Here is a 23,162-nt window from a genome sequence, read left to right on the forward strand (position 1 = left end):
TTCCTTCCTTCCTTCCTTCCTTCCTTCCTTCCTTCCTTCCTTCCTTCTCTCTCCCCCCTCTCTTTCCTCCCTCCCTCCTTCCCTTCCTCCCTTCCTTTCTCCTTCCCTCCCTCCCTCCCCACTCTTCCTCCCTCCTAACCTTTTTATTTCTTCATAGCATGGGATAGGAGGCTAACTCTTAATAGATGGACTAAAACTTAACTATGAATATGCAGTTTAGTTGTTGTTAGAATAGTTCAGATTCCACACTGCAAAACATGTTTTCAAGAATAGATTCCTCTCCCTTGTCTATCCTGATCATATTCTAGATGAGAAGGCCAAATCCTGAGAATGGAGAGGTGTCTCAGTGGTTAAGAGTGAGCACTCCTCTTCCAGAAGACCCAAGTTTGGTTCCCATCATCCACAGCCACTCTGGCTCTAGGAGATGCAATTCTCTCTTCTGCCCCTCAGAGGCACCTGCACATGATCATGTACATGTTTCCTTCCCTTTAATTAATCTCTTTCTTGCAGCTGCATCCTCAGCACCTGCTGTTTCCTCATGCCACCCTGAATGATGCATAAATATCCTCCTCTCATAAATTTTGGAAATAAGTCCCGTTTACAATAGCATTCACCTCTCCATGCTGCCATTCAGTCATCTCTAGAAATTAAAACCCATGGTGCATATTAAGGAAAGTGCAAAAGCAAGCTGGGCCACTCAAATGGTGGAGCAGAGGCTGTTCCCTGGATTACTCTGTAGTTATTGCCTGGAGTATTGATCAACAGTGCTGCCTGACTGCCCTTTTGAACTCCGGCATGGCTGTCTTTGGTAGGCACTTGGTTTTGTACTGTTCAGAACCTTAAAACTGCAACAGGTCATAGTGTATGGTGAGTGTTATACATTCTTAATGAATCTTTGGGTCTAAGGACTGCAGGCAACTTGTATGTCTCTGGACCTGCTTGGTCCTGGGGACCATATAGTAAGAGTAGAACGGGCTACAAGAATCCTCAGGGCTCCTGGCTAGTTGATGGGAGAAGAAAGCTCCAGAAGAAACAGATTGAGGCGTCCCTCAGTATAATTTAAAATGACTAAGGCTGATATTGAACAGGCAGGCAGTGAAGGGTAACACAGAATGCCTTCTCGATTGACTTCATAACACATTCTTTACCTTTATAGATGATGATAAAGTGGGTACTAGACCCCTAGTTGACATGCCTACCAAGTTAATCACAAAACAAAGAATTCAGAAAATAAAACTAAAGTTATCACTGTTCTCCCAGATATAGAGTCCAAGAACAATATGGGTAAGCAGAACATCTTAGAAAGAGAGTTTGCCATTTTATAACAGACTATTCCTACCATGAGGAACTCACCAAGCAAGCATCAACTCAAAAGGTGCAGACTCTAGTCCTTCCTTACTTTTCACGCTTATCTGATGTGTGTGCCCATGAGTACACACACACACACACACACACACACACACACACACACACACACATAAAATGGAAACTAAAAAACCAAAGGTTCAGGAAGTTAAAAGCTCAAATTTAACAAACAGAAATATAAACAGAGATGTACAGAAAAGAAGAATATTAAAAATAAAAAATGGTAGAAAAAATACTATGATTATATTTGTACACATGCATACACGCACATATGTAAATGTATACTTTGATAAAAATGTTTCCTAATGAGAACTAACTAGATGAATCCCAGGATACAGACTCGAAGAAGATAATTATAATCAGGTGTGGTGGCACATCAGTTAGAGTTTGAGGTCACCCTGATCTATATACTGAATTCCAGGACAGTTAGTTACATAGTAAGACCCTATCTAACAAACAAACAAAGAAACAAACCAAACCAAACCAAACCAAACCAAAACCATAAACTTTATCAAAGGTTTCAAGGAGTTTAACAAAATCATGAACAGACACCTAACAGAACTTCAAGAGGATAATAATAGACCCCCGAGTGATGCCCCCCAAAATTCAGGTACGTGGCTGAATGAAATTCAGATTTGAAATCTGAGTTCATCAAAGAGACAGAACACTTAAGCTGGAATAAGGACAGAATTGAAAAGCTCAGCAACCAACTAGAAGACTACTAAAAACCTTATGCATACAACAGACCAAACAGAAGACAGAATATCAGGTCTTAAAGATAATTCAACAAGTCCACTAGACAACTCAATGGAAAGCCTTATAAACAGAACGGATGAAGTAGAAGCTAGAATATCAAGTCTTGAAGAGTTAAAGCACACAAATAAAGATTAAGGGAAAAAAATTAAAAGAATGGGGAAGGGATATGTAGGAAGTTCAGGAGAGGAATTCCTAGTAGTCAATGTCATAGACACGACCTTCAACAATACCGTAGAGAAACTTTCTTAAACTCAGGAAAGACAGTCATATAGATAGAAAATGCACACAGAACATCAAATGGACACACCTTGAAAAAAACCTTCCAATGACATTTAATAGTTAAAACATTTAATATGTAAAACAAAGAAAGACCAGTGAAAGCTATTAGAAAACACACCAAGCCACATACAAAGGAAAGGCCATCAGAACAGCTGATTTCTCAAGGGAGATTGTGAAATCCAGAAGAGCTCAGAGCAATGCACTCCAGATTCTAAGTCCATGACGGCCAACTATCTTCCATGATTGAAGGAGAAAGAAAAACTTTCCATAATACAAACAGGCTAAAGGAATTCATATACAGCAGCTCAATCCTAAACAGCATATAAGACACAATACTTTGGAATGGAAAGTAGAATAATCAATACCAAGAGACACAGACAACAAATAGCCATACAATGACTTCAATCAATGCACAGATTTCAATAACTTTAAATATTAATGGCTTTAATTCTCCAATCAAAAGACACAAGCTGGCTGAACAGAACAACAACAACAACAACAAATCATCTGTCTTTCTGTTGTCTACAATGAACTCATCTCAGTTTTTAAAGATAGGCACCTTCAAGTGAAAGGATGGAAAAATGTACTCCAATTAAATGGGACCAGGAAGCAAGTAGGTGTTGCTCTAGAAATCTCTGACAAACAGATTCAAAACTAAAACTAACCTAAAGTGATAAAGAAGGACACTTCATTCTAATCTAGGAACAATTAACCAGGAAGACATTACTTTCCTAAACATGTATGTAGCAAACTCTGGTATATGCCGTTTCATACAAAGTGAATTACTAGAATTAAAGACACAGATAAGCACCTACCAACTGCCAGTAGGCAGTTTTGATAGCCCACTTTCTCCATAGACAAGTTATTTGGATAAAAAAATAATCAGAGAAACATCAGCATTAAGTGACGTCATACATCAAATGGACTTAATAGACATCCATAGGATATTTTCTCCAAGCACAAAAGAATATACATATTCTACTCAGCAGCCCATGAAAGCTTCTCTAATATAGACTATATCCTATAGTCTAAGAGACTGTCTTAACAGTTTCAGAAAAGTAGAAAGAAGAAACAACTCCACATGTCCTATGTAATCATAAAGCAACAAAACCTAAAACTGACAGTAAACAAATCTCCATTAAGTGCACAAATTCAATGAGATTAAATGCCCTATTAGATGATGGGCAAGCCAAAGTAAAAAAAAAAAAAATCCCAGAACTAAATGAAAATAAAAACACAATACAAAAAACCCTCTGAGACACATTAAAAACTGTCCTATGAAGAAAGTGTATAGCTCTAAGTGCCTACATTAAAAAAAAAAAAAAGTAAAAAAGAACACGAATAAATGACTTAATGCAGGTAACTTAAGAATCTGGAAAAGCAAGAATATTACAAACCAAGATCTAATCGATGGCCAAAAATAATACGAAGAAAGAAACTAATGAAACAGAAATAAAGACATAGAATCACAGACCTTGACCCAACTGTCAAAAGAAAGAGAGGACCCAAATGAACAAAATCAGAAATGAATAGGGAAATATTACTAGACACCAAAGAATACTTAAAAACCTGTACTTAACTGGGAGCAGTCTTTTAACTTGTGTGATCTACTTGAACTCCCGCTAGACACACTGAATTACTGGAGTCCAGTTGCTAGTTGGGAAGACAGAGACGTTATAAAAACCTAGATCTCATTACTTTCTTTTTGGTTAGTGTATAAGTTACTTTCCATTGCTGTGATAAAACCGAGGCAACTTCGAGAAGGAAGGATTTACTACAGTTCCAGAGGGATAGGTATCCATGATGGCAGAGTGGAGGCATGGTGGCTGGAGCAGGAGGGCTCACATCTCAAACTGCAAGCAGGAAAAGTTTCATACAACATACTTACATCATAATACTGCTAGATACACTGCCAATTCTAGGTTTAATCTGACATTCCTAATGTCATACCCTGTATCAGCTGTTACTCATAAGAAGCAGGCCACTGTTGAGACCATCTCAACATACCTACCTTGTGAAAGAAATCAGGACATTCCCCACACCCCCAGTTGTTCAATTATGTAAGAAATGGGTAATGTAAGCCTCAAAGAAGGACAAGACAGATGAGTGATTGGAACAAAATGATCAGTATTTTAAAGAAGCCTAGATAAAAGGTCTTATACAAACAGTCCACAATCCACAGTCCATATAAGCACCAACCATCACAGCATACAGAATTCCTAAAAGAGGCAGTTATCAGACACCAGCTAGAAGGGGGCAGAACTTGGAGAAAAAGGAATTATGGATATGAACATGGCCATCTGCCCAAAAGAAGGAGCAATTTCAGTTTAGAAGCTGTGGTTATTGTTAACTGTCATTTTGACACAATTTTGAATGAGCTGGGAGATGGATCTCCTGGCATACCTGTGGGGGAATGTCTTGATTATATTGAGACATGCCCACTATGGGTGGCACCATTCCTTGGGCTTAGAATCTTGGACTGACTACAGATGAGAAAGTGAGCGGAGCAATGGCATGCATTAAGTCATTGTTCTCTGCTTTTGACTGTGGATGTGATGGATGTGGCCAGTTTCCTCTAACTCTTGCTGCTATGACTTCTCTGTCAGGATAGACTGTAACCTGGAACTGTTGAGTCTAAATAAACTGTTTATCCTTCACGCTGCTTTTGTCAGGGTACTTTATCAAACTAAGACAGACCTATTACCTGGATTGCAGGGGTTCCGCCACCTAGGCATTTTGATGAATGCTCTGGGGCGGCATGTGTTAGGGCTGCTTAGGGCAGTGCACACAACTCAGCCAGAGGGATAAGAGTCCATGATGGCAGAGTGGAGGCATGCATGGTAGCTGGAGCAGAAGGGCTCACCATCTAAAACTGCACACCTGCCAAGAAAGTAGGGAAGTCAATAAGGCCTGTGGTTTGGCTGTGAAAAGGACGGAGCTGGTTCTGGCAGAAAGAGACAGATAGGAACCAAGACACATGGGTGAGTACAAGGGCCTTCCTTACCCAGTGAAGTCACAAGGGTAAAATTCTCCAGCATCACATCAAGATACATTAGTCTCTGAGATTCATCCAGGAGCTCCCACTCTTCCTGGGAGAAGTAAACAGCCACGTCCTCAAAGGTCACACAGCCCTGTTGTAATGAAGACAAGTCACTCAATGACCAACTTCCTTTAGGATTCCCAGTTTACTCACTCACACGTCCTTCCTTGACACATGGAGGCTAATACCTGTCACTCTATTCCCAGATCACTATATCCTCCCCTGCATCCACAGAAGGATAAGGAGTAGCTACGCATCTTAGACCTGACTGACAATATAGGGTCATCAAGACTTCTTTTGAGGCCATGGGCCTTTAGGACATGAGAAGATGGAACATAAAAACCACAGTGTGCGTTTTTTTTTTAATGGATTTTTGCTCAAAGCAACAGGTAATTTTTGATTCCTTTGAAATATAGCCCATTTCCCTTACATGTGGTAGGTCTCTCTGTATCCGTTATACCACAGAGAGCAGAAATTAGGGTACCCACTTTTATCCCAGCCAGCCCACAGTTATTCATGAACTAAGGCAAGGGACCCCATTACAGCTGCTTCTCTGCTCACAAACCAAGTCAGGGAGTCCTACTGCAATGGTTTCCCTGCTTGTGGACAGAAGCAGAGACTCAAGTGTTGAGACTACCGGGGTACACCTCCATGAGAAATTTTACATTCCACTCTTAAGAACCCCAACAAAAATGAATTCTACTACTAACGTGAGACAAGAAGTGTGGCCACACTGGTGAGCTTCCTAGAACACTCTACTCTCACCTGTGTACAGACCATACGCGTTTCTGCAGATCTGGGAGTCTGTGGGCAGAAACTTGTAAGAATCAAGGACCATAATAAGGTTTCATGGGCTCAGAAACGTGACCCCTGTGACCCCTGTCCAGTCCCAGATCTTCATGACATTTTATATCTAATTATCTCCAAACCTTAGTACATAATGCTGAGTCATATCAGCTGTGGGATGGTGCACAAAGCTTAACTCTCCTGAGGCTCCGTATTATTCTCTTCCAGCCCGCTCTAACTCTGGTCAGCTTTTGGAATATTTTGAATAGCCTCTGGCCATATTTATCTTCCATTCTGTCCTCTGGCTCCTAGGTAGTCAGGACACAGGTAATACACATCACCTTGCCAGTTTTAGGCTAGAATGGTCCAGGTTCAAGTGGCCAAACATGATATTGCCCACACCAATCAATCACTCTCCTCTTGGTCCCACTCTTCCATGCCTCATCACACTAGTTATGAGAAATGCGGACTCCACCTACGGGCTTGGCACTGTTCTGGACACAGGGATTAAGTCTTCCACAAGGACATGAGTTGAGCAGGAGTCCTCAATGGGCTATGAGACTCAAGTGTCTAGGGCGGGGGGAACGCCTAGCGTGCAGCACTCACCTGAGCCGGGTGCTTCAGCGTCGCCATCCGGCTCTGTTGAAGACGCAGCGGCCAGAGCACAGCCACCGCCGCTGCCGACGGTCTCCTCGGCCGTCACTCTGCGCCTGCTCCCTCTCTTACCTGGGGTGGCGATCCTAAAGCTCAGAATCCTCCAAATACCAAGCCATGGGAAGTTAAACCATGGACAGGACGCAATGCAGGAAGTCCCGCCCAGTGTCTGTCGGCAGAAACTGCCCTCTTTGGCTCCGCTGTTTGCTACTCTACTCTTGGCATTGTGGGTAATGTAGTTCCTATTGCTCAGGCTTGAAACAACATCAATCTATAATCCATCCTCAGAAGGATCTTTATTTGTTTCAGACTATTTCTGTAGTAAAGGAAGATTGGGGTTTTTATTTGGGGGAATCTATATGTACTCATAGAGGAAAACACTCCAGATGCTATGCTGGCACATCTCTGACCATGCTTAGCAAAGGAATATGTTGCTGCTTATGGAAAGATATTTGACACACTGTGGCATGTTTTAAATAGAGATAATTAGGGCAAATTTAGGAAGTTAAAATAGCAGACAGGAAAATCTTTACAAACCTGTTTTGAGAGATTTTGTAAGCCACTTTGCATTTAGAATGAGTGAATTAAGTATAGAGTAATCCAAATTGAAGAATAAATGTGAAGAAAGAAATACCAAAACATCAAATTAGGAGTTGAAAATATCCAGTAAAAAACCGAACAAGACAGCCAGCTGTAGGCTCCAATGGGGAAGACCCCAGGAAGAGCAATGTCATCTCAGGGAAAACTTCGGGAAAGAACAAACAACATCACATAGAGACATCATCAATTCAGGTATTCACAACATTTAGCAGGAGCTGTCGGGGTGGGGAGGGCAAGGTGAGGCAGTGGCGAGAGTTCCTGACTGAGCTTCCCCCCCAATCATGAGCTTTCCATGGCTGAATTTTTCTTTTTTGATCCATGAACTTATTAATGTATTATTTGTTTCTTTGTTTTGAGACAAGTTGTCACTTCATAAGCCTGGCTAGCCTGGAACTCAGTATATAAACTAGGCTGGTCTCTAACTCATAGAGATACTCATGCCTCTGGAGTGCTGAGATTAAAGGTGTGGGCCATCACTCTGGGCACGTTACAGAAATTTTTATATCACAGGAGAAACCGTAGTAACGTTTATTGGAAATGTTCATTTTATAGCTGTTCTTAAGGACACGTGACTTCACGCTCAGGCTGTTTTGCTTTTCCTTCTGAATGAAAACGAAGACATGATAGCTCCAAGGTATGGTTGAAGAGAAGGCTTTTGCTGTAGATATGAGTGAGAGTACAGACAGAGGCATCTGGAAAGGTCCAGACTGACCAAGGGAGAGGGAATTCAAGAGAAGTGAAGAGACAGAGACAGAGATGGAGACAGAGAGAGGGGGTGGGGGCAAGCTGACCAAGAGAGCCAAGAGTGAGCCAAGAGATCCTGTGGCTGAGGAAAGAGAAATTGGGGGAATGGAAGGGAAGTCCCTGGGTTAGAGAGGGTTAGGGTAGAGAGCAGAATGAGAAGTGCCTAGAGGAACAACAGGTACTGGGTGAGCTTAGAAGCCAAGCAGACACTGGTATTCTTATGGGGTACCATAGCTAGCCTCTTGTTTCTCTGGGACTTGACACCTTCCTCATCACAGAACTAGGGGAGAGAGCAGCTCATCTCCAGACACAAGGGACCTCAGAAAAAGCACTTCTAAGGGAGTGCTTTTTCTAAGTTGATTTCAAGAGCCTCATCAAAGAAAGGTTTCGTAGGATGGTGTGTGTGTGTGTGTGTGTTTTACTGGAGACCTGGTACCTTGCACAGGTTATGTATTCGCTAAATCACCTTTTAAAGAGGAAGTAAAGAATAAGAGATAAATAAAATATAAGAGAGATATGCTATTTAAAAGTGAAATTATATTAAAATAGACTAAATACCCTTGAAACTCTTTAAAAATACCATAAAAAGGGAAATAAGAAATAGCATTTAAATATGAGAAGGAGTTCTGATGGGAAGGAGTGAAATATTAATATAAGCTACAATATAGATGAGCCTCATAAGTATGTTGCATATTTGTGAAGGAAGCCTGATGCAAAGTGCTGCATGTTGTCTGACATCATTTACATTAAATATAAAAAACAGACCCAGTTATGGTGGTGCACGCCTTTCTTTCCAGCCTCTGCTAGGATTAAAGGTGTGGGCCATCCATGACCAGCTTATTTTTATTTTATTTTGAGACAAGGTCTTATGTAATCCAGGCTACCCTTGAATTTGCTGTATAGCCAAGGATAACATTGAACTCATCTTTCTGTTTCTACTTGCAGGTGCTAGGACTGCAGATGTGCCACACCATGCCTTGTTTAATCATATACTCTAAATGACTATAGTGCTGAAGTTTAAGTTATATGTACTTTATAACAACAAAAATGGTCACTTCATTAACACACACACATACACACACACACACACACACACACACACACACACACACACACACACATGTTAGAATTCCTGGGCTCCAGGATAAGTTGCAGATAGAGATGCTTGTATAGTCAGCATCCCTATCTGAATCCCAAGTCTAAACTCTGTTTTCTCACACATACCTCTATGAAGTACCAGATGCAGCTTGCCATCTCCTACACTTCCAGCCTTGCATAGCTTTTTCTTCAAAAAAATTAGAGGGAACAAAACCCAGCTATACTACTCATAGGCATATACCCAAAGGACCCTCCATCCTACCACTAGGACAGTTGCTCAAGTATATTCATAGCAACTTTATTTGTAATAGAGAGAAATAGAAAACAACCTATATGTCCTTTGAGGGAAGAGTGGATAAAGAAAACGTGGTTCATTTACACAATGGAGTATTATTCAGCTGTTTGAAACAGTAACATGAGATTTGCAGTTAAATGGATGGAACTAAAAAAAAAAAATCATCCTTAGTGAGGTAGGCCGACCCTGAAAGATAAACATGGTATGTACTCATTTATAAGTGGATATTAGTTGTAAAGTAAGGATAACCATGCTACAATCCACAGACCCAGAGAAGCTAAGTAATAAGGAGAGCTCAAAGGGGACCACATGAATCTCACTGTGAAGAGGAAATAGAACAGGTATTGGGGGTGTACTGGGGGGAATGAGAATGGGAGGGATCAGGTGGCAGGGGTAGGATAGAGGAGGAGAGCACTGAGAGACAGCTAAAATTGGGGGGCATCTTGGGGATGAGCTAGAAACCTAATGCAACGGAAACTCCCAGGAATCTACAATGGTCACCCTAGCTAAGACTCCTAGCAATGGCGGATACAATGCCTGAAGCAGCCATCTTCTGTAACTAGTCAAGACTTCCAGTGGAGGAATTGAGACACCAACCCAGTCACAAAACCTTCGACCTGCAATATGTTTTGTTCTACAAGATATGCTGGGGCAAAGGTGTCACAAAAATTGTGGGAGAGCCCAGCCAATGACTGGCCTAGCTTGAGTCCTATGCTATGAGAGGAAGCCCATCCCTGACACTACCTGGAGGGCCAGGACCAAAGGGTGGATATCCCAGAGACCTAGGATAGAACCAAACATGATTCTCCCTTCCTCCCTCCCTCCCCCCCCCCCGCCCTCCCTCCCTCCCGCCCCTCCTCCCTCCCCCCCCCCCCCCTCTCTCTCTCTCTCTCTCTCTCTCTCTCTCTCTCTCTCTCTCTCTCACACACACACACACACACACACACACACAGTTGAAAAGATTTCAAATGATCTTTTACTATACTCATAGAATCATGTCTAGCCCAGTTGTCATCATAAAGGCTTCACCTAGCAATGAATGGAAAAAGATGCAGAGACCCACAGCCAAACATTAGGCAGAGCTTGGGGAATCCTGTGGAAGTGGAGGAGGAAGGATTGTAGGAGCCAGAGGGTTCAAGGACACCACAGAAGCCCCACAGAATCAACCAACATGAGCTCATAGGGATTCACAGAGACTGAACCAACAACCAGAGAGCCTGTGTGGGACTGACATAGGCCCTCTGCGTATATGTGTAACTCGGTCTTCTTGTGGAACTCCTAATAGTGGGAACAAGGATTGTCTCTGACTCCTTTGCCTGATTTAGGGACTCTTCCTCATAGTGGGGTGCTTCATCCAGCGTTACTATGAGAGGAGGTACCTAGTCTTACTGCAACTTGAGATGCCATGTTTAGTGATATCTGTGGGAGGCCTGTCCTCTTCTAAAGTGAAAGGTAGGATTGGATGGTATTTAGGGTGTGGGGAGGGGAGGAGACAGAGTGTAGGTGGTAGGGAGGGACTGGGAGAAGAGGAGGAAGGGGAAACTGTGGTCAGGGTGTAAAAAAATAATAACAAATGAGAAGAAAAGTTAATGAATAAATTAATGATATTGTCAGTTTCTACTCCTCATATTGACTGTCTAACCATGCATTCACATATCATTTACTTGTTCCATGATGGAGTTTACAGCCTACCCTCCTGATATTGAGCACAGGACACAGCAGAAATGATCAGCTCTTGTCAGACCTTTTATTTAAGGAAATAGTATGTAATTCAGTTTTCCATCTAATGGCTAACTTCATATATATATACACATATATATGTATATATGTATATATATTACTGATATATATGTATATCAATATATATACATATATATTACTGATATATATGTATATCAGTATACATATATTTACTGATTTTTTTGTGAATTTCACATCATGCATCCCAGTCCTGCTCACCTCTCTGTCCCCTCATATCCACCCTTTGCCCTTGCAGCCTCCCTGCCAAAATAAAACGAAGGAAGCAAGCAAGCAAGCAAACAAACAACAACAAAACTAAGCATAGAAAACATCACATTGTTGAAGCTGTAGTATGTCACAGTTTGAACAACTGTATATTCCTCTGTCCATATATTCTTTGCAATGAGTTATTGGTTTGGTTTAAGATCTCTGGCTCCTGTGAGTTGGTCAATATCGGATCCTCATCAGGAAGCCTCTCGATTATCCTGTTGTCTGGTGTCATGAAGATTCACATCTTTGGAACAGCAGGATTGGCCCATCCACAAATCCCAATCACTAGCTGATGTTAGAGTTTTTGGGATGGACCAATTCAGAGCCCTGGATCTGGGCCTGGGTAGTAGCTGAACTGGTCAGCCCACTAGCTTTTATCTGCACCACTAGCATGAACTTTTCAGAAGTGCTCTGGCTAGGCTACCCAAGGCAGCCCTTGGCAGGAGGCAGGGCCAATTCTCCTGCTCTCATTCTCTCAGGGTGATTCACCTGCACCTATGTCTCCAGAGCCAGCTCCTATGCCCAGTCAAGGTGCAGAGCCTACTCTCCCAAGTGCAATAGACTGTGAGGAGCTGGGGCAGCTCACACACTCTCTTGACCTCAGGGCTAGTTCTTCAGACTGCTGCAGGTGGTAAGGGGTGAGTTGAAGAATGATATCAACCCCATCCCCACACCACCTCATGCCAGAGAGTGGACTGACTCACCTGGGGTCAGCTTTGCTGTGTTGTTCAGGCAAGATACAGGCAGGACACACATTCCAGAGTGCTGCAGTTGTTGAGGGTCAGGGCTAGCCCTCCTTAATTCATGACACTGTAGGCAGCTTTCCCAACTGCTGGAGGTGGTGAGGACTTGATAGTGGGGCATGTCCTCTGTGCCTTTACCACCACGTGGGAAACAAGTGGTGGGGTCAACTCTCCCATGTTCACCCTAGGGATGCTCACCTACCCCAGCCACCAAGGCCAGTTCTACTGTGCTGCCTGGGCAAGGCACAGGGCCTGCTCTCCAGAGTGCTGCCACTAGTGAAAGATGGGATTAACTCTCCAGAGTACATTCGGTGAGAGGCATGACCAGTTATTCTTAGTCCCTGGATATCCACATGGTCCCTGACAAATGCCATAACCAGGGTCATCCCTATGATCTCTACTATTAATATGAGCCAAGAACATGGACACCGACTCCCGCCACTGCGTAGGTATGGAATCAGACAGAGCCCTCATTGGAAGCTTAGGCTGAGACCACAGTATGGCCCCAGGTGTTGGGGCTAGTCACTCACCACAGGCTCCTCCTCTCCACCTGTGACTCTCCAGCTCCATCTCTCTTCATAATGCTCAAGCTGTTCCACTTCTCTTTCTCTCCTAGTTGACCACCAGATGCTCGTACATGATAATGGCTTCAGCTGCAGGCTGGCCATGCAGCTGGGGAGCCCTGAATTATATCCTCCATCCATGATAGCAAGTGGGTGTCTAATGGCCTACTTGTGTCATGGTCTGGAGAACAGGTCTGTGGGTGGCATGTGAGGCCACAGTTCTCTGTTTTCTTCCTTCTACACTGTCAGGGTTTGATTAGATTTGATTTTTATGAGTCCTAGGCATAAGATAGGTTGGGCAAGACATCAAGCTAGGATGAACAACAGACTGCCATGTGCTCTGGCCCTGAATGATATAAGAACACTACTAACAAGGTGTCTCTTTGCCCAGTGCCAGAGGGATGACTTCATATTGTATTCATAGTCCTCTACCAAGTCTCTCTCCTTTTCCCCAGCCCCCCTCCGTGTGTGTGTGTGTGTGTTGGAGATTCCAACTCATATCATCATGATTACGTAGCAAACACTTAATGAACAGAGCCATCTCCTTTGTGAAAAGTGATGTATTTAAATTAAATTTTATTTTTTTACTTATACACTTTAGATTCAAGTCATTGCCCCCTGCCTGGTTGAAAAGTGATTTAAAAAAAACCCATTAATTTATTTACAGTCTGGCTGTTCTAGAACTTGCTCCGTAGACCAGGCTGTCCCCCAACTCATAGAAATCCACTTGCATCTACATCCTGAGTGCTGAGATTCAAGGCTTGTGCAACCACATATAGTGACAAGTGAATTTTGTAAGGTTCCTATGGAACAGTTGTCAGTTAAATTTTAAAAAGACAGGCAGCAAAGAATCACAGTGTATTGGTTTGAATGTATAATAACCCCTAAATACCCAAAATGTATCAAGGTCACATTAAGAAAAAGAAATTAAGAATCACTTACCTTGGGTATTTAACAAAGAGTAAACCCAGATTTAAATTTTGCTACTTCTCTCTTCCTGTGTCTGTCTGTCTGTCATGTGAATCTGAGTTTGTTCCTACATGAATGATGACTTGTGCATTTGTTAGTCTCTGTCTGTTTCTGTCACGGTGTATGCCTCACAAAAGTCTTTGGTTTGCATTTATTGAACAACATGGAAGCTTGACACAGCAAGGAATGAGGGATATTTTGCAGAAAAATTTAAAAGCATTTTATAAAGGGTTAAGTAACTGAATCCAACTGCTCCCCTAAGTGACCCAGGCAAGCATCACTGCACACAGATTAATCAATTTATTTCCATGTAACCTCCAACAGTTATGGTGAGTATTTGTTTCCTAAGGTTGCTTTCAAACAACTTGCTGTTTTAGGATTTATTGCCATAAAATTCACACACACCTGCACTGCACAATGCAATTGCATATCAGAGGCATGGAAGACTACATATTTTAGGTTGAAACCATACCTTAGCTTAGGCTGTAAAACCTGATGACATCAGAAATCCAATGCAAGTATGTTTGGTTGTTATACTGTTTGCTTGAAGGCAAGTTAACAAGCAGGCTGAGTACACAGAAGAATAACAGTTTTGAATCTGAAATGCCTTCAAGGTGCATTAACTATGGCTGTGAGGTCCATCAACACTTCCAGTCTCTTAGAATGTAAGTGCTATTTTCTTTCCTAGTGATGCAGCCCCCAGGAGAGTGGACTGGCAACTCTATCCTCTGGCCTTAGTACACACTCCGTAGAATGCAGACTCTATCTGGTTCTCCTAACTGGATTCTCAGCTTCTGACACCACAGGAGAAAAAAGTCCCTCTGTGATGCTCACTAGTCAGTTAAAAGTTTTCCTTTCTTATTAGTGGGAAGAAGTTTTGTTTTGTTTTTTTTTAGAGAAGATGTCAACTCCCTTGGTAAATTGTCATTTTTCCTTTCTGTGACATGACCACGTCATCCTCTTGAGGCCTGAGCTCTGAAAACATCAGCCTTCATCTTGGGGATTGCTCTTAACTTCATAGCTGTATGAGAGTTGAAGGTCCCACTGGCCACTGAGTCCTATCTAGTAGCCAGCATCCCAACTGCATCCTTCCTGCACAGGTGAGTTGCTCTCCATCAGGTCACCAGTGTGCAGAGGGCAGGTGGTCATCTGGAAGATGTGTGAGTACAGCTCTCTGAAATGATTCTCCTATTTCAGGAAAAGCCTGCACAGGTTGAATGCTCAGAGTGAGGAGGTTCACCCCAAGACTTGAATCCAACATGATTTGACAGAGGCTTCAGAGAAAATGCTACTTTGGATTATTATTATTACTAGTATTATTTTTTGTTGCTCTTTGCCAAAAACAGTGACAGCATAATTGTTTCCAGTATTATGGGGTCCTGATGGCTAAAACTGTTTGTGATTATTTCTCAGAATAAACGTGCACTTATTTTTTTCTTGGGAACCTAAGACTATTTTCACATGGGTGGTAAAATCTCTTCCAGAATTTAGGGAGTTGCAAGAGTTATTTGAGATGTGTTTGGTGACCTCTTCATACTTACAACTCAAATTATGATTTGCACAGTTTCTCATGTAGATGCAAATTATTTCTTTCCATTTGCAGAAAATATCTGTGCAGAGTGGCATACTGAGAAGTTAATATCCTTGTATGAGGCCTGTATGATTGGGACTATGAAAAGATGATCAACCAGTAATCCTGATGCTTCAATATGGAAATTCCAAGTCCAATAATATTTGACTAACTGAATAACTCCAACCTCACATTACCCAAACATCAGAACTCACATTCTGCTGTTTCAACTTCCCCAGACACAGAGGCCCATGAACCCTAGAGCTTACTTTTTTTTTGTTTGTTTTTATGAGATAGGTTTTCTTTATGTATTCCTGGCTGTCCTGGAGCTTGTTATGTAGACTAGATTAGCCTGAAACCGAAAGGGATCCTCTGGCCTCTGCCTACCAGGTGCCACGATAAGAGGCATTTTCAAAATTCTCTGCCCAGATATTGCTTTCAAATTAAACAGTGATGTCAATTGTGCTATGTGTTGTGTACTCATTGCTGTGCTATGTCTTTAGTATTTACTTGTTAAACTTTATGTCCCACAGACTAGAAGGGATGCTACTGTTGCTAAGTATTTCTATACCATATCTAATGTGCTTTAATTTCATTACACAAAAGGTTAAGCATCTCACTAGCAATCCTCTTATGGAATAAATACATTTCTTGGATACTGTTTTAAACACATTCATAAATACTTTGCTATTTCTCTTTTTTTTGTAGACATAATTATCTGTGACAGAGTTATATTTCAATTACTGTTTAACAAATTAGAAGATTAGAATGTATTTGTGAAAACACTTAAAAATAAAATAAATACATTTATTTACTGGAGACATAAGTAACTAGATTTATGTGTGACTGTAATGACAAGGAAAATTCAAATTTTTTTCCTTGATATCTGGTTGTCTGTATATTCTTTTTTTATTTTTTAATTACTCTTTGTTTTTATTCTCAAAATTTATTATGTTTTTAGCATTTATTATTTATTGGCATGTTTTACCTTTGAGAAATTCTAGTAATGTGTTTTCATCATTTTCATGACTTCCCCACTCCCTCATCAACCCTTCCCTAACTGATAAACTTTGTATCTTTTCAAGATTTTAACTCATATAGCACAATTTGTATGGGCCATATGATCTTGGGTGGATGGACATCCACTGAAGCATTTCAATCAGCTTATTAGGAGCCATATGTTTAAAGGAAGCTGACTTCCCCTCTCTGATAGCTATAAAATGTCAAGAGCATCTTAGTGGTTAGTATTTTCTCTGGAGACAGAGAGTGTCCTTTCTGGTGTCTGCTTTTCCTAGTTGCAGGGATATTGGAAACTTATTAGGACACTGTTCTGAGTGTGGTTTCGGTATTATACCCTCTTAATAGTGCACTTGTTGATATTAAACCAGCCATTAATTGTAAAGCATTTGAGAAATGAAAACACTTAATGTACATATAAGCTAGAGTTATTACAGAGAACAGAGCGGGCGGTGGTGGTGCACGCCTTTAATCCCAGCACTTGGGAGGCAGAGGCAGGTGGATTTCTGAGTTTGAGGCTAGCCTGGTCTACAGAGTGAGTTCCAGGGCAGCCAAGGCTACACAGAGAAACTCTGTCTTGAAATTCCCGCCCTCCAAAAGAAATGTCTCCATGAGATCCTGCTGTAAGGCACTTTCTCAATTAGTGACAAGCAGAGGCATTGTGGGTAGTGCTATCCCTGGCCTGGTGTTCCTGGGTTCTATAAGAAAGCAAGCTGAGCAAGCCAGGAAAAGCAAGCCAGTAAGCAGCACCCCTTCATGGCCTCTGCATTAGCTCTTACCTTCAGGTTCCTGCCCTGTGTGAGTTCCAGTCCTGACTTCCTTTGGTGATGAACAGAATTTGGAAGTGTAAACAGAATAACCCCATTTCTCCCCAATTAGCTTCTTGGTCTTGATGTTTTGTGCCAGAAAAGAACCCCTGACTAAGACTCTCACGAATGGCAATAGAAAGTTCAACTTTTACTATAATGTCCGTGTTAATTACCTGTAATTAAAACAGCAGGAAATCATTAAAATTTAGGAATTTCAAACTAGAAAGACAGTTAATATGTGAACTTATAAACATAAGGTGGTGAATTCTAGACAGTACAGTGATGATCATGCTATCAAGAAGATAATCCAATTTGTTCAACAAGTATCCTCTGGACTTTATATGTACTGACCTAGGACTATGATGGTATGGCTTCCAGAGACTTGGCCACAGGAATCTTCTTCCTGTCCCAGACTGCACTGGGAATTCTGGGGAATTCAACCTTGCTTTGCTGTTTTATCATTTCTAACATCACTAGGATCAGGACAAAGCCCACAGACCTGATTGTCAAACATCTGACCTGTTCCAGCATCATGCTTCTTCTCTGTAAAGGAATCCCTCAGACAATGAGTGCATTTGGTCAGACATATTTTCTAGATGACTTTACATGTAGACTTGTCTTTTATTTTCATAGAGTTGGCAGAGGTGTATCCCTTGGCTCCACATCCCTGCTGAGTGTCTTTCAGTTCATCACCATCAGCCCTGGGAATTCCAAGTGGGCACAGCTCAAGGTCAGAATCCCCAGGATTGTTGGTCCTTCCCTGGGCCTGTGCTGGTCAATCCAGCTGTTGGTAAATGTCCTCATTCCTATATACATGACTGACATATGGGGAGGAAGAAATGTTACTGGTGTAAAAGAATTTGAATACTGTGCTGTTGCTTATCCTGGGAGAGTCATCAACATTCTTAATGTAATGTTATTGACATTCAATGATATCATGTTTTTGGGACTGATGATGTGGGCCAGTGGCTCCATGGTGTTTATACTGATCAAACACAAGCAGAGGGTCAAACACATCCACAGGTCCCTGTCACCTAGGTCATCCCTTGAGATCAGAGCCACCCAAAGCATCCTCACTCTAGTGAGTACCTTTGTGGTCTTCTATGTAACCTCTGTTGTCCTGACATTTTATCTGTCTGTGATAGATGTAACATTTAGGTGGCTGTCAAATGCAAATTTAGCCATGAGTGCATGCTTTCCAGTATTCTGTCCCTTTCTGCTCCTCAGACACTACATCTCTGTTTTCAGGCTCTGCTGTGCCTGTTCTTACAAGACAGCACACTGTGCTTGTGTAGTCAGAGAACACTAAAAGCCATAAGTGTCTACATCCCTCTTTCCCTTTCTTGTACTCGGTTGCTTTCTGTGAACACATTTTCAATACGAACTTTCAAAGTAGACACAGAATATCTACAGTTTCCTTCCAAAACAGTTTGCAATTTAGCCTGGGGGAAGTGTAATTCATAGTATATGATGTGAGTGCTGAAACAGTTGCTGTTCTTTGTTTCCATGGAGACTATCACAGTAGCAGAAACATTGAAGCCATCTGTCTATATTGGCTATGGTTTAAAATGATCTTCTACAAAAATGGTGTTTTTTAACAATCTCAGTTACAGTCCAAAAAATAATCAGGTTTCTCTCTGGTCCCTGCTTGTGCTTCAAGATATAAACTATCAGGTAGTAGTCCAGCCCTAGGACTACATGCCTGAAGCCACAGTCCATGCTCAGATGGAAATGGACTAATCCTTTGAGACTGTAAGCTATCCATCAATTAACTGTATTTGTTCAAAAGCTTCCATGAAAATGGTCTTACATCACTCAAAACTAACTGTGACTAAATTTGTACTTGAGAATGAGGCCTTTCTCCAGGGTAAACTATGCAACACGATCAGGCTGGGATAGGTCTGAACATTCTATCATTTGGATCTTTGGGCCAGAAATATAGTTGACAACCAGACTCCCCAGAGCTCCTAGAGACTAAACCACCAACCAAAGTATACACATAGAGGGGCCCATGGCTCTAGTTGCATATGTAGCAGAGGATGTCCTTATCTGGCATCAATAGGAGGGGAGACCCTTGGTTCTGTGATGGCTCAGTGCCCCAGCATAGGGGAATGCTAGGGCAGTAAGGCAGGGGTGGATGGGTGCGTGGGGGAGCATTCTCATAGAATCAGGGCTACAGGCAAAATAGGATAGGGAGTTTATGTTGGAAAAATTGGGAAGAAGGGTAACATGGAAAATGTAAATAAATAAAATAAATAAAAATTAAAATAAATAATAGTGAAAATTTTGGGCCTTCAAATAGCCACATTCATGCAGCTTGGATGATGATAGTTGTTCAATCACCTGTTATAAAAAATAAGATTGGCTTTTCACTTAAAATTGAATTAGGGGTATTTGATGATCATAACTATTTTATAGTAAGTGACAAAATTCCAGGAATAATTGAAGAAATATGTTAATGTGATATGGTATTTTAAAAAAGTTTCATCTGTTGGAAAAAAATGCAGTTGAACCCTATAAGCAGACCTTACCATGCAATCATTGTAGGAACTTGGACTATAGAAATGCTGAGTGCAGCGAGGACAATGACAGCTCAGCTCAAGAGATTTCAGAAGAAATAATGCTGGAGACTACTATGATGATATTTTGGCAAAAAATGTGGTTGCTCTTTGTCCTTGTCCTAAAAAACCAGCCAGAGGCCAAACTGAAGAGTTTTGGATAAACGCAGTTGACAGAGAAAAATTTCAATACAGTGATTACTAGTGATTACCTTTGTAGTGGCATATTTTTCTTGTAAGTTGGGAGGAGCTAAGGTGGGAAGAGTAAGGAGAAGAAGAGGAGGAGTAAGGAGAGGAAGAGGGAAGGAGGAGGAGGAGCTGAGGAGAGAGATGTAGTAGCCATGGATGGCCACTCATGTATCAGGAGCAGTCCTGGGTAACAACTTATATCTAGGTTAGTTAATTGGTTAACACTTCCAATTGTGTAGACATCTTGTTATTTGAGCATTGCCAAATATATAAAGCTATTGGATAATCTTTAAACATTAGAGTCTCTTTTCTACCAGGTACCTCGTGGATGGAAGGATGGTCTGAGCTCAGCCTAACCTTGTGGAGACAGCATGGAAGGTTGGCAAAGCCATCTCCCATGCTGGTGTCTTGTGGGTGACAGGACCAGTGTCTTTGTCCCGCCTGAGCTGGCGGTCAAAGGAGAGCAGCACCAGTGTATTCTCAGGTCTAGGCTAGTCAGGAAGATGTCGGCTGATTAAGAACTAACAAGATTGGGTGCCACCATTTAAAAATATTACTGCAACACACCTTTATGCAGATGTATTGAAAAACAGCATATGATAAAGAGATTAACAGTGTATAGTTTGAAGGGAAATAGAGAAGTATTGGATGGTGATATTGGAGTCAAGTCCTGTTAACAAAGAGATGAAAAATGCAGAGAAAGGCAAAGATGACCATCTTGTATAACCTGGCTTGGGCATGAGACATTAACCTAGTTACAAAACCTTAGACTTACAATAGGTTCTCTCTGTAAGATATGCTGGCGTAGTGCTATCATAGAATCTGTGAGACTGGCCAACAAATGACTGATCGAACTTGAGGCCCCTACCAGAAGAAGGAGCTCATGTATGACACTGCCTGAATGGCCAAGAAGCAGAGGCTGGCCAGTACAGAGACTCAGGAGAGGATCAAGTATCACTGAAAAAAATTAATAAAATGATATCAAATGACAATCTGCCATACTCATATATTGTTGCCTAATTCAATTTTCATCAAAGAGGCTTCACCCAGCAACTAATGGAAACTGATGGAGAGAGGCCCAGCCAAACATTAGAGAGCATTTGGAAGAATGTAGCCGAGGAGTAGAAGGAAGGACTGCAGGATTCAGAAGTGTCAAGGGCACTACAGGAAGACCCACAGAAGCAACTATCATGGGTTCATAGGGGCTCACAGAGGAGCCAACCACGGAGCCTGCTAGGTCCTCTCCATATAAGATATTGTTGCTAGCTTGGGCTTTATGTGAACTCCTAACAGAGGGAGTGGGGAGCTCTCTGACTCCATGCTCTAGACTTTTTTCCTCCTAATGAGTTGTCATGCCCAGCCTTGATGTGAGGGTTTTTACCCAGGCTTAATTTAAATTTAATACGATGCAGTTGATATCCCTGGGAGGACAGCTCTATTTGTTTGAAGGGGAGAGAATGAAGGATAGATGAATGTGAGAAAGGATGTGCAGGGAGGGACTGGTAGGAGTAAGTAGAAGGGAAAATGCATTCAAGATGTAAAGTGTGAGAGAATAAAATAAGTTATCCAATAAGTTATGTCTACGTGTAGATCTTCATCCTAAGTTGCAGAATCAGTGTTGTTGGCCTCTCTCTCTCTCTGTCTCTCTGTCTCTCTGTCTCTCTCTCTCTCTCCCCCTCTCTTTCTCTCTCTCTCTCCCTCCTTCTCTCTCTCTCTCTCTCCCCATCTCTTTCTTTTTTCCTCTCTCTCTCTCTCTCTCTGTCTGTCTCTCTGTCTCTGTCTCTGTCTCTCTCTCTCTGTCTCTCTGTCTCCCCCACTCTCTCTCTTCCTTTCTTTTCACTCCAGATTTTCCTTCCCTCTAGGTCCACCCTCTGACTGTTCTACTTCCCATCCTTACTCCCTGTCTCCTGTCACATCAAGGATGTCCCCACCCCGCCTCTCTGTGGCCTGTAGTCTCTTTTTTTAATTTTTTTTTTTGCCTCTAGTCTCTTGATGGTTAGGTACATCTTCTCTTACTGAACCCAGACCCAGCAGTCCTCTGCTGTATATATGTTGCGGGCCTCATATCAGTTGGTGCATACTGCCTGGTTGGTGGTCCAGTGTCTGAGAGACCTTGGAGGTCGAGGTTAATTGAGACTACCAGTCCTCCTGCAGGATCACCCTCCTCCTCAGCTTCTTCCAGGTTTACCCTAATTCAACCACAGGGGTCAGCAGCTTCTGTCCTTTGCTTGGATGCAAATATCTACATCTGACTCTTTCAGCTGCTTGTTGAGTGTTTCAGAGGGCAGTCAAGATAGGTACATTTTGTGAGCACTCCATAGCCTCAGTAATAGTATAGGACCTTGGGATCTCCCCTGGAGTTGGATCCCACTTTGGGCCTGTTGCTGGACCTTCTTTTCCTCAGACTCCTCTTCATTTTCATCCTTGCAGTTCTCTCAGACAGGAACAATTATGGGTCAGAGTTTTGACTGTGGAGTGGCAACCCTGTCTTTCTGCTAGAGGTGGGCTCTACAAGTTCTGTCTCCCAAGTGTAGGTCATTTCATTTAAGGTACCTCTCCTTAAGTCCTGAAAGTCTCTCACCTCCCAGGTCTCTGGTACCTTCTGGAGGGTCCCCCCCCACAACTTCCTACTTCCTGAGGTTGAATGTTTCCCTTCTTTCTGTTGGCCCTCAGAACTTCAGTTCTTGTCCCGCACACAGAACCAGATCATGTTCCTCTCTTCCCTTTACTGTCCCCTTTCCCTCCCGAGTCCTTCCCTCCATCCCTTCTTGTGATTTCTTTCTTCTTCCTTTCAAGAGGAACTGAGGAATTCTCACTTAGGCCTTTGTGCTTGTTGACAGTTTTGAGTTCTGTGGAATATATCTTGGATATTGTGATGGCTAATTCAGAATCATTTTTGGCTAATATTCATATATTTGTGAGTTCTTTTGGGTCAGAGTTACCTCACTCAGAATGATATTTTCTAGTTCCATCCATTTGTGTGCAAAACTCAGGATGTCCTCCTTCTTATTAGCTGAGTAGTATTTCATTGTGTAAATGAACCACATTTTCTGCATCTATTCTTCTGTCGTGGGGCATCTGGGTTGTTTCCACCTTCTGGCTGTCACAAACAAGGCA

The 23,162-nt window shown here is 42.0% G+C and overlaps 2 protein-coding genes and 1 pseudogene across 2 annotated transcripts in view; 1 reads left to right on the top strand and 2 right to left on the bottom strand.

Moving 5' to 3' along the window:
* The window catches only part of LOC114631289 (zinc finger protein 883-like), a 10,787-nt gene extending 3,875 nt beyond the window's left edge, over positions 1-6,912 (bottom strand). The window contains exons 1-2 of the mRNA XM_028779589.1: positions 6,833-6,912; positions 5,405-5,531 (exon numbers count right to left, since the gene is read on the bottom strand). Of these exons, the coding sequence (XP_028635422.1) occupies positions 5,405-5,531; positions 6,833-6,859 (154 nt within the window). The 5' untranslated portion in view covers positions 6,860-6,912. The remainder of the gene's footprint in view (positions 1-5,404; positions 5,532-6,832) is intronic.
* A 6,290-nt stretch (positions 6,913-13,202) lies between these two features.
* Positions 13,203-13,335, bottom strand: LOC114631294 (annotated as a pseudogene).
* A 4,330-nt stretch (positions 13,336-17,665) lies between these two features.
* On the top strand, positions 17,666-18,607 carry LOC114631267 (vomeronasal type-1 receptor 4-like). The gene has a single exon (XM_028779570.1). It carries the CDS (start codon positions 17,666-17,668, stop codon positions 18,605-18,607), a length of 942 nt encoding a protein of 313 aa, XP_028635403.1.
* Positions 18,608-23,162: the final 4,555 nt, after the last annotated feature.

Source organism: Grammomys surdaster, unplaced genomic scaffold (assembly GCF_004785775.1).
Source record: "Grammomys surdaster isolate TR1022 unplaced genomic scaffold, NIH_TR_1.0 355, whole genome shotgun sequence".
NCBI classification, from domain to species: Eukaryota; Metazoa; Chordata; class Mammalia; order Rodentia; family Muridae; genus Grammomys; species Grammomys surdaster.

Coding starts and splice junctions, on each gene's coding strand:
- LOC114631267 (XM_028779570.1), top strand. CDS start 17,666: ATGGCTTCCAGAGACTTGGCCACAGGAATCTTCTTCCTGTCCCAGACT.